Source organism: Pavona decussata, unplaced genomic scaffold (assembly GCF_977016875.1).
Source record: "Pavona decussata unplaced genomic scaffold, jaPavDecu1.1 SCAFFOLD_149, whole genome shotgun sequence".
Classification (NCBI taxonomy): domain Eukaryota; kingdom Metazoa; phylum Cnidaria; class Anthozoa; order Scleractinia; family Agariciidae; genus Pavona; species Pavona decussata.
This window is the reverse complement of record NW_028145561.1, coordinates 794,492-808,930: the sequence shown is the minus strand read 5'-3', so window position 1 is coordinate 808,930 and position 14,439 is coordinate 794,492. Positions and strand designations below refer to the sequence as shown.

Genomic DNA, 14,439 nt, shown 5'->3' with positions numbered 1-14,439 from the left:
AAATTAAAATATGAGTTAATAAGAGAACTAATAAAAATAAAAAGAAAACAAAAGCAAATACCAAATGAAAGACCAAGCAGGTGAATCCTAATGCCAAGTTAAGAATGAGGAAGGTGAGCTGTTTTAGGTTTGAGCAGGCAAGAGAGACCATGTTTCGTTTCATTTACTGCTGGATAAGTTGTTGCACGTTATACCGTTGATATATACGGATGCTGAAGTTAACACCCTGTTAAAATCATTAGAATTAGTAAAATAAACTTGTGTACATTGAGTATTATTCGAGCGATTTAGTGACCCGTTTTGGAGTAGACCGAGCATTGTAGAAGCTAGTAGAGAGAAATTTCCGCGCAAATAGAATCCTGGTTCAATTCCCTTTGGGGATAACCAGAGAGGGAGGTGGAAGGGGTGATTGGTGATAACATTCATGTGAGAAAATCCAGTGAGTGAAGGGGCAGGGGTGATAAATATTTTTCAATATTTGTGTGCAATTTGTATTTCATGGCAGCCGTCTCGAGCCGTCCGTCTTAGGTATATACCATCTTTTGTTATCTATAAACCGAGAATTTTAGTAATTTTATACATGCAATCAGCTTCTCGTATAGCTTTTCTCACACGTGCAACATATAACCAATCAGCATCTAGAGTACAACCACTTAGCCAATCAGAGCATAAGCGATCAAATGGCTTTAGAGATTCAGAGCGGGAAAACGTTCTGCGCAATTTTTCTCGGCATATCCGTTCGCGGGCTCAAGTGATCTGTGAATGAGCTGAAAACGCTGCCGTTCGATTCTGCTGTCGTTGTTGAGAGTGGCTTTTGTGGTAAAAGTATGATAAGCCTCCCACGAAATGGAAAACTTGTCCATGATATAAAGTATTGCCCTAATCTTATCCTTTTCGGCTACTGGCAACTTCTCATAGGCACGCGTCTTCTTCTCTGAAGGAAATAGTCACATCAAAATTTGTTTGAAGGCTTTCCCTTGGTAACCATTTTGTTTACATTAGTTACAGCAATCGATTAAAGTTTACTCACTGTATTTGTGTCAAATGTCTGTGTTACTGCTTTTTTCCTACTTCTGTAAAATCATTTCCAGTGTGGGCCAGTTTCTGTTGCATCTTGTGGTACAAATCGGCCGCCTTTTCCTCCACGCTCGCCCGAAGGTTGTTGTTTTCTTGCATCAGGTGCACCAACACGTCTTTTGGTGATTGCTCGATCTCTTCCGGTTTTATTCCCAGCTTCAACCACGTCTCCGTCCGTATTTGTTTCCATTTTTTCGTGTTTTTGCTGTCCTGTATCTTTCGCCAAAATCTCCTGATACTCTCGGCCGACGCACTCCCAACACGCTCCCGAGCAGATTCCGCTAATCGGTAGCAGAGAGGCAGAATACTTGATTGCAGAATCGCAAACACTTTGCTGGTTGCCCACAAAATTATCTCATTCTCCAAACTGTTTCGCCGTTTAGTTCGATGTGAAACATAGGGCTGTTTTCGTTAACAAAAGGAGGTACAATATTGACTAACAGCGGGTGGATCGGGTTTTCAAAGAGCTCTGAAAAGAGCTCCCGATCGCTTACGTTTTCGCTTTCCTGGCTCATTACGCGACAGGTTTTCGAATGAACCAGCTGTGCTAACAAGAACACTTTTAAAGTTCGCGGTAATTGGGATATTTTACAGTCAAGTGGTTTTCTTGAATGGGTTATTGTTAGCTTTGACAGCCATTGTTATGCAGACCTGTGCTTATGACAATAGCTCTTCGACCCAAGACGCGCCATTTTCAAACACAACTTCAACAGGTAGTTTTCAAACTCAAAAGGCGAATGGTTCCTGTCGACTTATTTTCAAAGTGGAAACGGATTTTTTTTCAGGAAAGACCTATCTTTCATTTGCCGTGCGTGAAAATTTGAAAGGCCGTTTGGATTGTCAGAAAATCGCTTCTGAAAACGGCCCCCATACAAAAATGGCCTATTTTTGTCCATTTTTAAACACAAAAAGCGAATCCTTATACCTTCTATATCCACTAACTTTTCGGCTTAAATTGAAGATACAACCTTCTTTTTCAAAAAGCCGCGCGTGAAAGTTAAAGTTCTAACTCCAGGAAATCAGCAAAGTAAGTTTTATCAACCCTTGTGGGCTAATTTGGGCACTTTCTTCTATTATTAAGACCATTTCACGGCACGCGCACATTCGAATTTGCCGCTTCACCGCTTATACATAATTAATGATGTCCAGGCATTCTGTGCCGGCGGCACATTTTGCCATCCACGTTTCGTCCAGTTTCATCGAATATGCTATAAAGTCGGACCGGGCGTTTTACCGACACCGTATAAGGACAGCAACGAAAAGTGGACTTATGGTACAGGTTCCGGTGCATGACTAACACAATCCTACATGGCTATACACAAGCCTACAAAGCTCTAAGCGAGCCTGTGTAGGCTTGCAGCGTAGAGCTTTGTAAAGCTCTGTCTGGTCGTGGAGGGCTATGCATGATTGGCTGTTGGGCTGTAGTCTTCGTGTCGTTCCATCCATGACTGTTACACCACGTATATTTTAACACGATTTCGACATCATTAACACTTTCGACAATGTTAAGCAACCTGTTTAAATGGTCTCAGCAACTGGTTGGACAAGATGTTGAACGAATGTTAAAGCAAATGTTGAAACCGTTTAAAAAGGGCCTTTAGAAGTCTAGGAACTTTTCCTTTACCCTAATAAATTAAACGAAGCCTTAATTTTAACGCCTGGTGGGTGCAAGCTGTTGAAGCCAGTGTACTGAAATGTTTCAATAGGCTTGTAACAAAAGCGCACGTCGAGAAACGAGTCCTTCTTGAATGTCTTTCTCTTGTATACTCAGCTTTTTTTCTGAGACTTCAGCTTTGAACTTTATAGCAGGGTGGTTAGCATTGGTCTGTTCAATGAATGTTCTTTTCATTCTTGTTAGGACCATATCCACAGAGAGAATACATCATCAGTGTATCTTTTGCAGGCTAGGGATTTGTTAATGCCCGTTTAAATGGTTTCAACATTTCCTTCAACATGCGTTCAACACTTTGTTGAACCAAGGATGTCGGGGGATTTTGAACAGGTAGTTCACGATCAACATTGATGCAAGCAGAAAAAATGTTGAAAGCGTGTTGAATCAAGTTTAATTTGGTTTAAACTTTCATTCAACATCGATTCAAGATTTCCTTTGTTCTTGAAAATGTGGAATTGCGTTGGAACCGTTTGAACACCCCGTTCATCCAACATTTGCTCAACATCCCTTCAACTTTTGTTGAACGGATGTTGTTCAATGTTGAAACCCTTTAACAGGCCTTTAGTGTTTTGCCTTAAGGTCGGTCTTTCCCGGTTGCTGCCACTGATGCTGAAGGAGGCTGCGTTGATTTTCATGCCTGTTGTAGTTCTGTGTGTTTGGAGATTTCATTTCTAAAGATTCAGCGACGCCAGCGACGACGATGAGAACGTCAGAAAACAATAACTTTAAGGACGGTGCCTACTAATAGCGAAGTATTATTGAACGGTTTATCACTATGCGGGAAAAGCAGATCTTGCTAACGGCTATTGAAATCCAAAAAGGAAAATTGGGGGTAACCACGCATTTTTTAGAGATAGGTAAGCAACAATTATTCTAAAAAGCAGCAAAATACAAAGCAATGTATGGAGCTTTTTTCCAACTTGAAGCTTTATTATCTTTGAAAAATGCATGGTTACCCCCAATTTTGTTTTTGGATACCAAAATCACTTGCTAAGTTCTGCTTTCTACGCATAGTTTTAAAGCGCGCAAAAATATCCCTGTAATAGTAGGCACCACGCATAAGAAACCCGAGTATCCACAGATGCGCAGAACGTATGCGCAGTAACAATAGCAGGCACCGTCCTTAATTAGCACAACACCGTGCTGTACACGTGCGTTATAAAGTTTGGTAAATTTCTTTGCCATCTTCTGCTAAGCAGCAAGGCGAATGGAGAACGTGAACGACATGATGATTGATTTTCCTTTGTCTTTCTGAACTTTAAGGGGGGAATAAATTAAATTTGAATGAAATATGAAGAGGTTTTAAGAAGGAATAGAAGAAAGAAAATGATTTTGGAACACTAACAGCAGCTGATACCCACGCAAGAACACCCCAGGTTGCTAGTGGACTAACTTGGTGTCCGTCTATTAATTATTAAGTACAAATTCCAATTTTAAAACTGAACTAAATCTTCAATATTTCTTATTTTTCTTAATTTCACCAATCTTTCTAGAAAAACTACTCCTCCCAAATATACCCAAAAATCACCCAAAAATTCATAAATGCCCCACAAGACAGATTCACGATATGACTGGGATAAGGTTTTTGGATTGCTTCAAAACGTGAACGATATATTTCCATCAAAGCCATAACAAGTGGCGGAAAAATGGCGTTCAGGTGTAACTCCTCCTTAAAGCGAGCACCAAGACTTAAGTTCCAGGGGTTAGATTCAAGGAGCCTTTCTAAGTTAAGATGTATCCTAGTATTGTTTCTTAACAAAAGTCTATTGCTGGCATAGCAATACCGTATTGTTGAAAACAATACTTTTAAAAGACATGTATCTTAACTTATGAGGACTTCGTTAATCTGGCTCCAGGATAGTTAGGCCATATTCCTAAACTAAATGTGTTGGTATCGTCAAGAAGTTATTCAGATAGAAAACGCGAATTTTTACAGTGTAACGAACTCAACTGGGGCCACCCAACAATGATCAGCCAATCACAGGTCACGTTATCAACAAAGGAGTCTGGCTTTGGTAGTTTGTAAACCAATCAAAAACGAGATTTCAAAGTGTCGGTTTTTTCGGTGGCCCCGGTTGAGTTCGCAGCACTGTAAGTTACGTTTTTGTTGACACGGTCGTCCTTGTTTACGAAAACCTAACGTATGATGTCACGGAAATCGCTTATGAAGGGCACGCCAACGTTCTTTTCCGGCGTGTGAGACAAAATGCGTAAGATGCGTCTGATGCAGCAGGCTCAGTCCAATCAAGATTGCACTCACATCTATGCGAAATAACAAGACAAATCGGATTTATAATCGACGCTAAATGTTTTTAGAAGTCACCTGTGTAAACAGACCTGAAGAGTTGAACAGAAGAAGAATCGAAATGGCTATTCTGCTTTTCAAATGCTTTATTTTAAGTGAGGTAGAACATCAATCATTAACATTAAATCTATATCAAACCAAGATACTAGAAACACCCGTTTACATGATGTGAACTACAGTCTACAGCCTCAAAACGTCGTAATTCGCTCTGGTCAGGTGGTGGCTGTCTTGTTGCCTCAACGAACGTAAACAGCCAAAACGTCTGCAACCCGGACATTACCTGTAGCGAAAGACATAAAAAGTGTTAAGGCAAGAGAAGAAGAAAGTAAAAATTCTCCTTGGTTTAATGTTACGATTTGTACATGGCACAAACACTTCTTCAGTCCCAGTCAACGGTGATCTTGATAAGTATCATCCTCGGAGGCCCAGGGGCAGTTAGTCGGGTTGAAAGATTTTCGTGGGCAAAAGTTTATTGTAAGAACGGGAGAGCCCCTGAGCAATTACTCTTACCGAACCTGTTCCAAAAGCATGTAAATTCTCCGCTTTTGATTGGCCAGAAAAATATAATCAGCGAAGAGGACCAGCCGGGCGACTCTGCTGCCTTCTTACACAAAGTTGTTTTCCTCATCGATCGCCACAAGTGCGTGGGCCGTTCAACGCGCTGAATTTTTGTCTGAAACTCTTGTCGAGAATCTCTCGTTGAACGGTCCACGCAACTGTGGCGATCGATGGGGAAAACAACTTCGTGTAAGAAGGCACCAGAGTCGCCCGGCTGGTACTCTTCGCTGATTGGCCAGAAAAATTATTTCTGGGCAATCAAAAGCGAGGAATTCAAATGCTTCTGGAACAGGTTCGGTAAGAGTAATTACCCAGGGGATCTCCCGTTCTTACAGCAAACTTTCACCCACGAAAATCCCTTCCATCCGACTAACTGCCCCTGGGTCTCAGAAGATGGATAAGCATAAAACCGTTTCTTAAAACTTTTAACAGCTTAAGCATCCAAACAGATCAATCTGCATTAGTTTACAAAAATGTGCGTTTAATGCGGTGTAAAAGGGCAAGAGACAATCTGGGAACACAGAAGTCAACATCATTTTAGAATTTTTCTTATGTGTTCCCGTTGGGTCTCCCTATTGAACGTTGTTTTACTCACCGTGATGGCTCCAGGTTGTATAGGTAGAAAGCGTGCTGTACAGGATGGCACGATTTTTGGGGTTAAAGTGTGTTTCCCATCCGCAGTCACCTCCGGCTATTACCATCCACCCTGCGTCTTTAGGGCAAAGTCCATAGGACCTATTTATAAAAAAGCGGCGTTTTGCCCCGTCATCACCTTGGATCGAGAAGTGATTCCTCTGTTCAGTTTGAATGTCGTGCCAGGGTGTTTTAACCAGTTTGTCCACTGTGAACCAATTGAATTTGTCCGTTCCATTGGCATTGAACTCCAGCTCCTTGACGGCCTTCCCTTTCTCATAAAGGACAACTTTGGCCTTTGAAAATCAAACACATAACTGTGGTTTGTTCGTATGTTAATAGTTCTCCTATAGAAACAGCAAAACATCTCAAGTGTTTGCGCACCTAAACGAAAGGCTTATAATCTCTAGACATAAAATTTTCAGTCTGCTTTCTCGCCATCTGGCAATCCTTATCGCAGTCAGCTTAATGATCTTTTATAACTTTGATTATCTAGACAATGGCCAGCTCGAAAGCTGGAAGACATTGTATCCACGCCGGAGGATTATCATGTTAACTTGTTAACTTGTTGCTCCAAGTTTACCTGTATTTTGTTTCGAAGCGTGGCTCAATGTGACCTAGAGTCAGTTACTCAATTTCACCCTTCTGTGCCTGTGTTTTGTCAAAATTTATTTTCACTCTGAGCCAAAATAATGAATTGAAATATACATCTTATTCTCTCGTAAATGGTCACTGGAGGCCATGAGCACTCATCAAACGGCAGGAAATTATAACAAAGGCATTGAAAATCATTATAAAACCCTCTAGTCGGACTTAGTGCAAGTGACATTTTTTACCTTAGAGGGACCGAAGTTTTCCCAGTTTAAAACAATCCTGTTCTTGTACATGTCGAAATATTTGTTTGAAACATCAAGAGCGTCATATTCCATCTCGGAGTACGTGGAACTGGAGCTGTAAGTGGTATACGCATCCCTTTGAACACCACTTACAGCCTTAAAAACCATGGTCCAACCTAGAGGTTAATTTTAAACAATGAGATTACGGCAAAGTAATGACGTAATATACCGATCAACTCGAAGCGCCTAAAACTGGATAGTCTCAATCAATCAATCAATCAATCAATCAATCAATCAATCAATCAATCAATCAATCGGTCAGTCAATCAGTCAGTCAGTCAGTCAGTCAGTCAGTCAGTCAGTCAGTCAGTCAGTCAATCAATCAATCAATCAATCAATCAATCAATCAATCAATCAATCAACAAATCAATCAATCGTTGTTCTTTCTTTGCCGATCACACAGATCACACAGCTATTTGCCCCGGAGGAGAGGAGGAGGGAAGGGGGGGGGGGGGGGGGAAGGGCGTGGGGGGTGGTAATTCTCAGAATTTTCGGTTGGGTTGTTGGGCTCCTTTCCTCAAGACTTGACTCTATTTCAGATCAGAATATGCAATTCTCCGGTACCTTTTTTTTAGACCTGGCCCCAGTTGTTCAAACAGCGGTTAACTTTATCGATATGCAGCGGATAAAATCTATTAGTTGGAGTACATTTTATCCTTCAACTCTTCTGCACAGAGCCCTAAATCTACCCAATTCCTCCGAAGGAAAAAAGCGGGAACTTAATTATGTTCATGCAGCTCTGGAGTCCAACGGTTATCCACCTAAGTTTATCCAAAACATACAGGCTAAAAAAACCCGAACCTCAACAACAAATGTATCCCCAGAGGAACTTGTTGGAATGTTTTTTAAGATGGTCGAACCAACCGAATCACGCAACCTTTGACACGTATCCTCGAAAAACACGATGTCACAGTTGTAAACAAACCATTCACCACACTACAACAACAGTTCCCAGCTCCGAAATTTCGATCTTCCATGGAATCGCAGACCAATGTCGTGTATAAAATTCCCTGTACAAATTGTTCGTAGTGTTACATTGGGGAAACCGGCAGAGCTTTTAATACCCGAAAAAAAGAACATTTGAGGAATACCAAAACTGCGGCCAAAGGTTCTAAAATTGTTAATCACGCCTGGTCCAACAACCATGTCATTGATTTTGAAAACGCGTCAATTATTGACAAAGGCACCTTCAGAACCAGAAAAACATTAGAAGCGTGGCATACCAAAGTGACACCTAACGCAGATGACAATTCTTGCCCGTTACCTGGACAATACAACATTCTTTTTAACAAACATTCATAACTATTTACATTTTTATTATTTCGCAATTCACATTTTTTGTAAAAAAAAATTTTTCTCAGCGCTTTCTCATCACTCATTTTACCCGTCGAAGACTGCAGTTCGGGCAGTCGAAAGCTCGTAGTTTTTTAATAATTTTAGCCAGAGATCGCTTTTTTAAATTTTAACACCCGTTTCCGTAAAATCCATATCCCTTTTCAGGGCCTTCAGTCCAGAATGGTTAAAATCTATACCCTATTTTAGACCAAGAAGTCTCTAAAACCAAATACCTTGACGCAGCAAATACCTATATAGTTTATATAAGGGGGACAACCTCTGGTTTTGAGTGACCTTTACCGATTAATAAGCGAGTTACTTTTAATTTACGTATAGCTATAGATATATTGTCTGACCTCCTGCCGACATATCGCAGTAAACAGGAAATGCTGCATTGCTGCCTGTTAAAAAAGTAAGAAAAGTATCTCTAAGTTCAGTTGCACATCTTATCGATAGTAAAATTGAATGACTCTTTTGCTAAGTTACGAGTCTGAAAGTATATAAGTGAGTGAGTAAGTGAGTGAGTAACAGTAACAGTAAATCTTTATTGCGCCTTACTCTCCAAAGGGAGGAATTGGTCTTGTTACAATAAAGGTTTTGATATCTACTAGAATAACTAATTAACTAAAAGATCATACAATAACTTGTAATACAATTGGTCAAGAGACTATGAGGTAAGAGAGCGAATCCCCCATACATGCCCCTCTTCCTATAACAAATGTTTTTAAATCTATTTTTGTTTGCGTTGCTATTTTAATGTCGACTCTTATTGGTCAGTTAGAGTGACGTCATTTATTTTTAAACTCAATGGCGGATTATAATTTCCCAAAATAGCATGGCGCGAACTAAAAAAAGATTGAAAGTAATTATCACGGGCACAGGGATTCGCTCTTTTACCTCATAGTCTCTTGAATTGGTATAGAACTATTATATTTAATTATATTTTGAATTTAGGATGTCTTTTCTCTTCTGAAACATTAAATATGTGTATTTACCGACTATTTTCGAAGTGGTTTCATTTTCTAGGGTAAGTAAATACTGTATCTTATCCTCATCATTTAGGTTTTTGAAAAAAAAGAACCGTGTGTTGAAACGATAGAATGCAGCTCATTTCTAATGTTATCGTACCCTGTGAGTGAGTAAGTGAGTGATTGAGTGAGTGAGGTATTGATAGGTAAATTGGCTAAAACTAAAAATTAACGAAATTTTTTGGTGAAAAAAGACAACATTTATTGAGTTTCACGAGGAAAGAAGGTAACTCAAGGGTCTTACAGCCCTCGTATTTAGGATGGCTTACAACGGTTTCCAGCCATTTCATTTAATTAAAGTTTCTTTTATTATTTGTGCCACTCTTCATCAGAAGATACTTCAGTAATATTATCAAACAAATGGAGGGAGAAAATTTAAGGTGGTCCTGAACCCCTTTCTACAACTGATTTGTTTTAAAACATTGCAAAAAGCTGCGCCCTGACATGCTGTTTACAATTCGACAAAAGAAAATAATTGTGGTCACCAAGCTTGTTTTTTTGAGTTGGTATGCTCATTAATGCAAGATTTGGGCCTGTTAAAAAAAAGTTATATATGTTGCTATGGTAACCTAAATAGCTGAGAAAACAACTGCAACTTGTTCTCCAATAATTACTCGGGATGCCCATGCCAGACCGCGTTGAGATTTTGGTCCAATTTCTTGTTTTTTTTTTCCTTCCTCGTAGTCACAAATTGTAATTTATTTTAATTAATTAATTCATTAAACCTGGATTAAACCCTCTTCCCCCCAGAAGGGATATTTTTGTCCTATATTGTTCCAGTTGTCTACAGCAAACAAGGCCCAATCAGAATCCATTACATTCTGCGCGTATATTTATAGTTCTTAGTGGGGCCTAGGAAGGAAGGCTTTTGTTAATATCTAAGTTAAAATGCCGGCCCTGTTATTCACGTTTTAAGACTCTAATATGCCATTTTCGGAAAGAAAGCAAACCTTTTTGAAGCAGTAAATCGAAGAATAAGTTCTAAGATGTCCTCAACAGTTTGAACGGTAGAAATTGTATACTTTACGGCTTTAAATGGATGGAAGATCGAGGCAGGTCAAAACGACTAGAAAAATATCATAACCTCAAATCGTCAACAGCGCTGCAGACTTTGTCGAAAATGCTTGAGCGCTGCTAGGAATCCATCTTACAAAAATTAAAGATTTCATTGTCAATTTTTACTATTGATATTTACCGATTCTTCGTTTTCGCTGAAGTTTTGAAAAACGTGCTCCACACTGGTCAATAATATATTTTTTCAAATTTATCTCGCAATTCTTTCAAATCGCTTGGGTAACTGAAAATTGTACGCGTTCGCTTTTTTTAGATGTAATTTAAACCTTATCTGAGTAAATTTTTCATTTAGGAAAGCTTTGTTTGTCTTTTTTTTTTTTCATTAATGAAACGTGGTAACTAAGTAATCTTAAAAGATGGACAGCGAAATAACTCTGCAGGTAATTCATTCAATTCATTCATGCATGATTAAAATATACCACCGCATTTGTTCCATTGCGCATATGCCACACATTGACATTCATATCCCAGCAGTATGCAGGATGTTTGTCCCATGGAACTCCTTTAATGGCGTAAGCTCCCATAAGCCTCCTGTATTAAGTTCAGTCGTAGAGGGTCCGAGCTAGTAATCGGAAGGTCTTAGGTTCGGTTTAGTTATGCCTGTGTCAGTCACTGATTAATACATCATTCTCAAAATCTGCAGTGTATGCTTAAGTTCTTAAGTGAACCATGAAGGATTGTGACTTTGTTTATCCATACATTCAAAGTTAATGCTTACATCGACCAAAATATCCTGCGTGAACGCCTTCAGACGTCATGTTGGGACATTTTGTTTGATATTGTTGTTGTAGTATCTTCTGATAAAGAGTGGTGGTAATGATCGATCCAATTATAACTGTAGGGAATTAAAAGTCCTGGAAAACCATTGTCAACCAATTTAACTGAAACTTTCTTGTTATTACACAAGCGTGACGCGTACACTATCATGGCAGCTGTTAATCGATCAGATTCGAGAGTGTTGCCATAGCTATTATTTAATAGAATCGCCTGTCATCAGCCGCCCAATTTTCTTGTAACCGGGACATTACCATGCATTCTAACGTACGACGGCTCAAAAGCGACAAAGAATCGTTTTACTGAGTTAATTAAAGTGCTTGTGGCATCTGACATGTCTGCATTTACACATTTCACTGCCCCAGATTCTACAAATTCTCGATCACTCCGGATCTGGTACCCATTTGGTTACTGCTTTCAAGGATGAAGGGGGCGGAGGGGAATGGCTTTATATATTAACGCCTCCCCTAGGTACCCACATTTTTTTCGTTAAAAGGTAAATTTACTCTGTTTTTCGGCCTTTTTTTGGGCTGTCGTTAGTTTCAAAGCTCTTTTAGTAACTAAACCCTAACCACAACGCTTAAACCTTTAGGTTAGATTGGGGTTAGTTTAGGAACTTTACGATATCATTTTACCTTCCAATGCGATCCAGTAAACGCCATTTTGCGTTTGACTTGGGTTGTTGTCCTTGATATCTTTACAAGAATAACCCGGATTTGATATTGAGCCTTCTGGAAGTTTGTACTGCAATGCTTCCCATTCACTTCCGGTACAGACAAGTAGTTCACCGTTCTCATATTTCAACTGACCAGCTCTTTTGGGCAGACAGGAGCACTCATGCTGTTGGGCTTTTAACGGAAAGCGGGGAGGTTTTTTAGGCCCATCACACTTCAGCTTCAGTGCACTTGCGATAAAGAAAGCGCTGATGAGTATGGCGCAGAACACCTTCAGATGCACCATGTTTAGCGAGAAACAATATCTGTTTAAGAATAAACAAAAAGGGGAGTTAACTTATACCACTAATGTTCTTCATCAAACCAGACTAGTTTGAAGTGATCTTAATAAGTATACAAGAAAGACAATTTTTACTCTGGAAGATCAAGTACATGCTTCATTTACATGATCACTAAATTGTAATGTTGTAAATGGTTTGAACCCAGGAGTCATGTCATAAGTACGTAAATTATGATCATCCGGGTGAGTGTAGTCCTGAGAAGGACTGTTTGTGGTGACTTTGACTGACGTTTCGACAACCTGAGCGGAAGTCATCTTCAGAGTCAAGATGAGTCTGAAGATGACTCTGAAGATGACTCTGACTCTGACTCTGATCACTTGACTCTGGTTGAGAAAAACATGCAGCATCACCGTGCGTACGTTAACAGTATGAAAAAAAGAGAGAGAAAGCAAAAGGGAGAAAGCAGAAAGGGAGAGTAACTTGACCTATGAGGATGCGGAGTGGGAGAAACTCCTCAGTGGGGATTTGCTGAGAAAGCAGGAATTTCTGTCCGAGTTTAGATCGAGTTTCCACTGTAAACTGAGGGCGGTTTTACATGTAGAGAACGTGAAACATTTGATTGAAATAACTGCTCCTATACTCAATTCAGCGATAAAATTTAATAAGCTCAAAGTATTTTGAAAGGCATATGACTGAAATTAGATCCATGCAGACATAGAAGAGTCACTGCCACAAAAGCGGAATACTAATCAAGACAAGAAATTACAATTCAAAACTGGCCCGGTACGAAATTTTTCAGGCATTACTTGCTAGAGATTAAAATACTTATTCAACGCGTTCGCAGACTAGGGCGCTGATCTCCCGAGAAACATCTTCGTGGGTTTATTGTAGCTTGGATATGGGAAAGCATAATACAGCTTATTTTCGACTGCAAAAAGAAAGTGTTAGCACAAAAGGAAAGTGATAAGCAGATTATATAGAAATAGACGGTGATCTCAGGACTTTCCCATTTCGTTAATCTTTAAAATAGACCCGAAGTTAAGATAACGATGCTCAACAGATATTGAACTTGCCTTCTGGATTTCTTACCACTAGAAGACCATGCAAGTAAAATGACTTATAGATAAAAGCATTGTTGTTATATTAAGGGTAGAGTCCTGATGAGACGTGGATTTACTTGCATTTTTGGGAAATATTAGAAGCCACAAAGTTTTGACGTTACCTTCAGGGAGTCGCTACTTTCGCTATTATCGGGATTTATTAATTAGAAAAATTGTCAAATACTTGTCAAATGTTTGGGGCTAGTCTGACGCGGCGTTTCGTCTCGGCCAAGAGACTCTTCAGAGACCTTCAGAATTCATAGGCAAACTCCTTGAGCATCACGCCCAGAGGTCCCGTTCGCAAATTTAAGATGTTAGCAGTCTGGCCCTCCATCGAGGAAGGATTCCCAACTGCAAGTACACGACTTGAAATTTAAACAATAAAAATTAACAAAATTGAAGAGAGCGGAAGACTAAATACGTAGAGAAAAAAACCGATCAGTTGTTTGGTAAAGGTTTCGCTTCTTTGTGAGATTATTCTAGTTAGAGCGTACGAAGCACCAAAGAACTAATTCTCGAATCCAAAACAAAACTGTTAGCGCGAAGAGCACATGAATTAAAGAAGATTTTGATAATTATATTGCATAGACTAAACGGTGATTCATCGACTCTCCCATTTCGTTAACCTTTAAGATTGACTGGAGTTATGATAGCATTAACGTTTGTTAACAAAGAGTCAACTTACCTTCTAAATTTGCAAACACTGGAGGCTCAAACAAATAAAATGACTCTCGGATAAAAGCAATGTCTAGTATATATTATGAAAAGGCTACTAATACGAAATGCCCTACGGACTTACAATAATTAATTAATTACGAAATGATCTGTACTAAGATGAATCGTAATGACTAAGTCGTCGACTACTTGTGTTGCGTACAAAGCAAAGATGATTTTTCACTTATTAATTATTTTATCCGTAGTACAAATAATTTTATATATGTGTTTCACATATTCCACTTCCATCACTTCCTCTCGCTGAGTATATTACGAAGTCACAAAATCATCGGCTCTCAGTCACTTGGCTTGTTTCTA

The 14,439-nt window shown here is 39.4% G+C and overlaps 1 protein-coding gene across 1 annotated transcript; it reads right to left on the bottom strand.

Annotated features, from left to right (window-relative positions):
- Positions 1-5,131: 5,131 nt before the first annotated feature.
- Positions 5,132-12,312, bottom strand: LOC146466264 (uncharacterized). The gene is made up of 5 exons (XM_085127595.1): positions 11,988-12,312; positions 8,833-8,877; positions 7,082-7,257; positions 6,208-6,541; positions 5,132-5,334 (listed from the first exon to the last, which is right to left on the bottom strand). Exons 1-5 carry the CDS (start codon positions 12,310-12,312, stop codon positions 5,291-5,293), a joined length of 924 nt encoding a protein of 307 aa, XP_084983721.1. The 3' UTR covers positions 5,132-5,290.
- Between the last annotated feature and the right edge of the window lie 2,127 nt (positions 12,313-14,439).

What these genes read in the sequence shown, in the direction of transcription:
- LOC146466264 (XM_085127595.1), bottom strand. Translation starts at nt 12,312, where the DNA reads ATGGTGCATCTGAAGGTGTTCTGCGCCATACTCATCAGCGCTTTCTTT. An exon ending in CTGCGATATGTCGGCAGGAG is followed by an intron (nt 7,258 to 8,832) that starts GTCAGACAATAT and finishes ATTAACCTCTAG; the next exon opens with GTTGGACCATGGTTTTTAAG. An exon ending in TACAACCTGGAGCCATCACG is followed by an intron (nt 5,335 to 6,207) that starts GTGAGTAAAACA and finishes CTTTCGCTACAG; the next exon opens with GTAATGTCCGGGTTGCAGAC.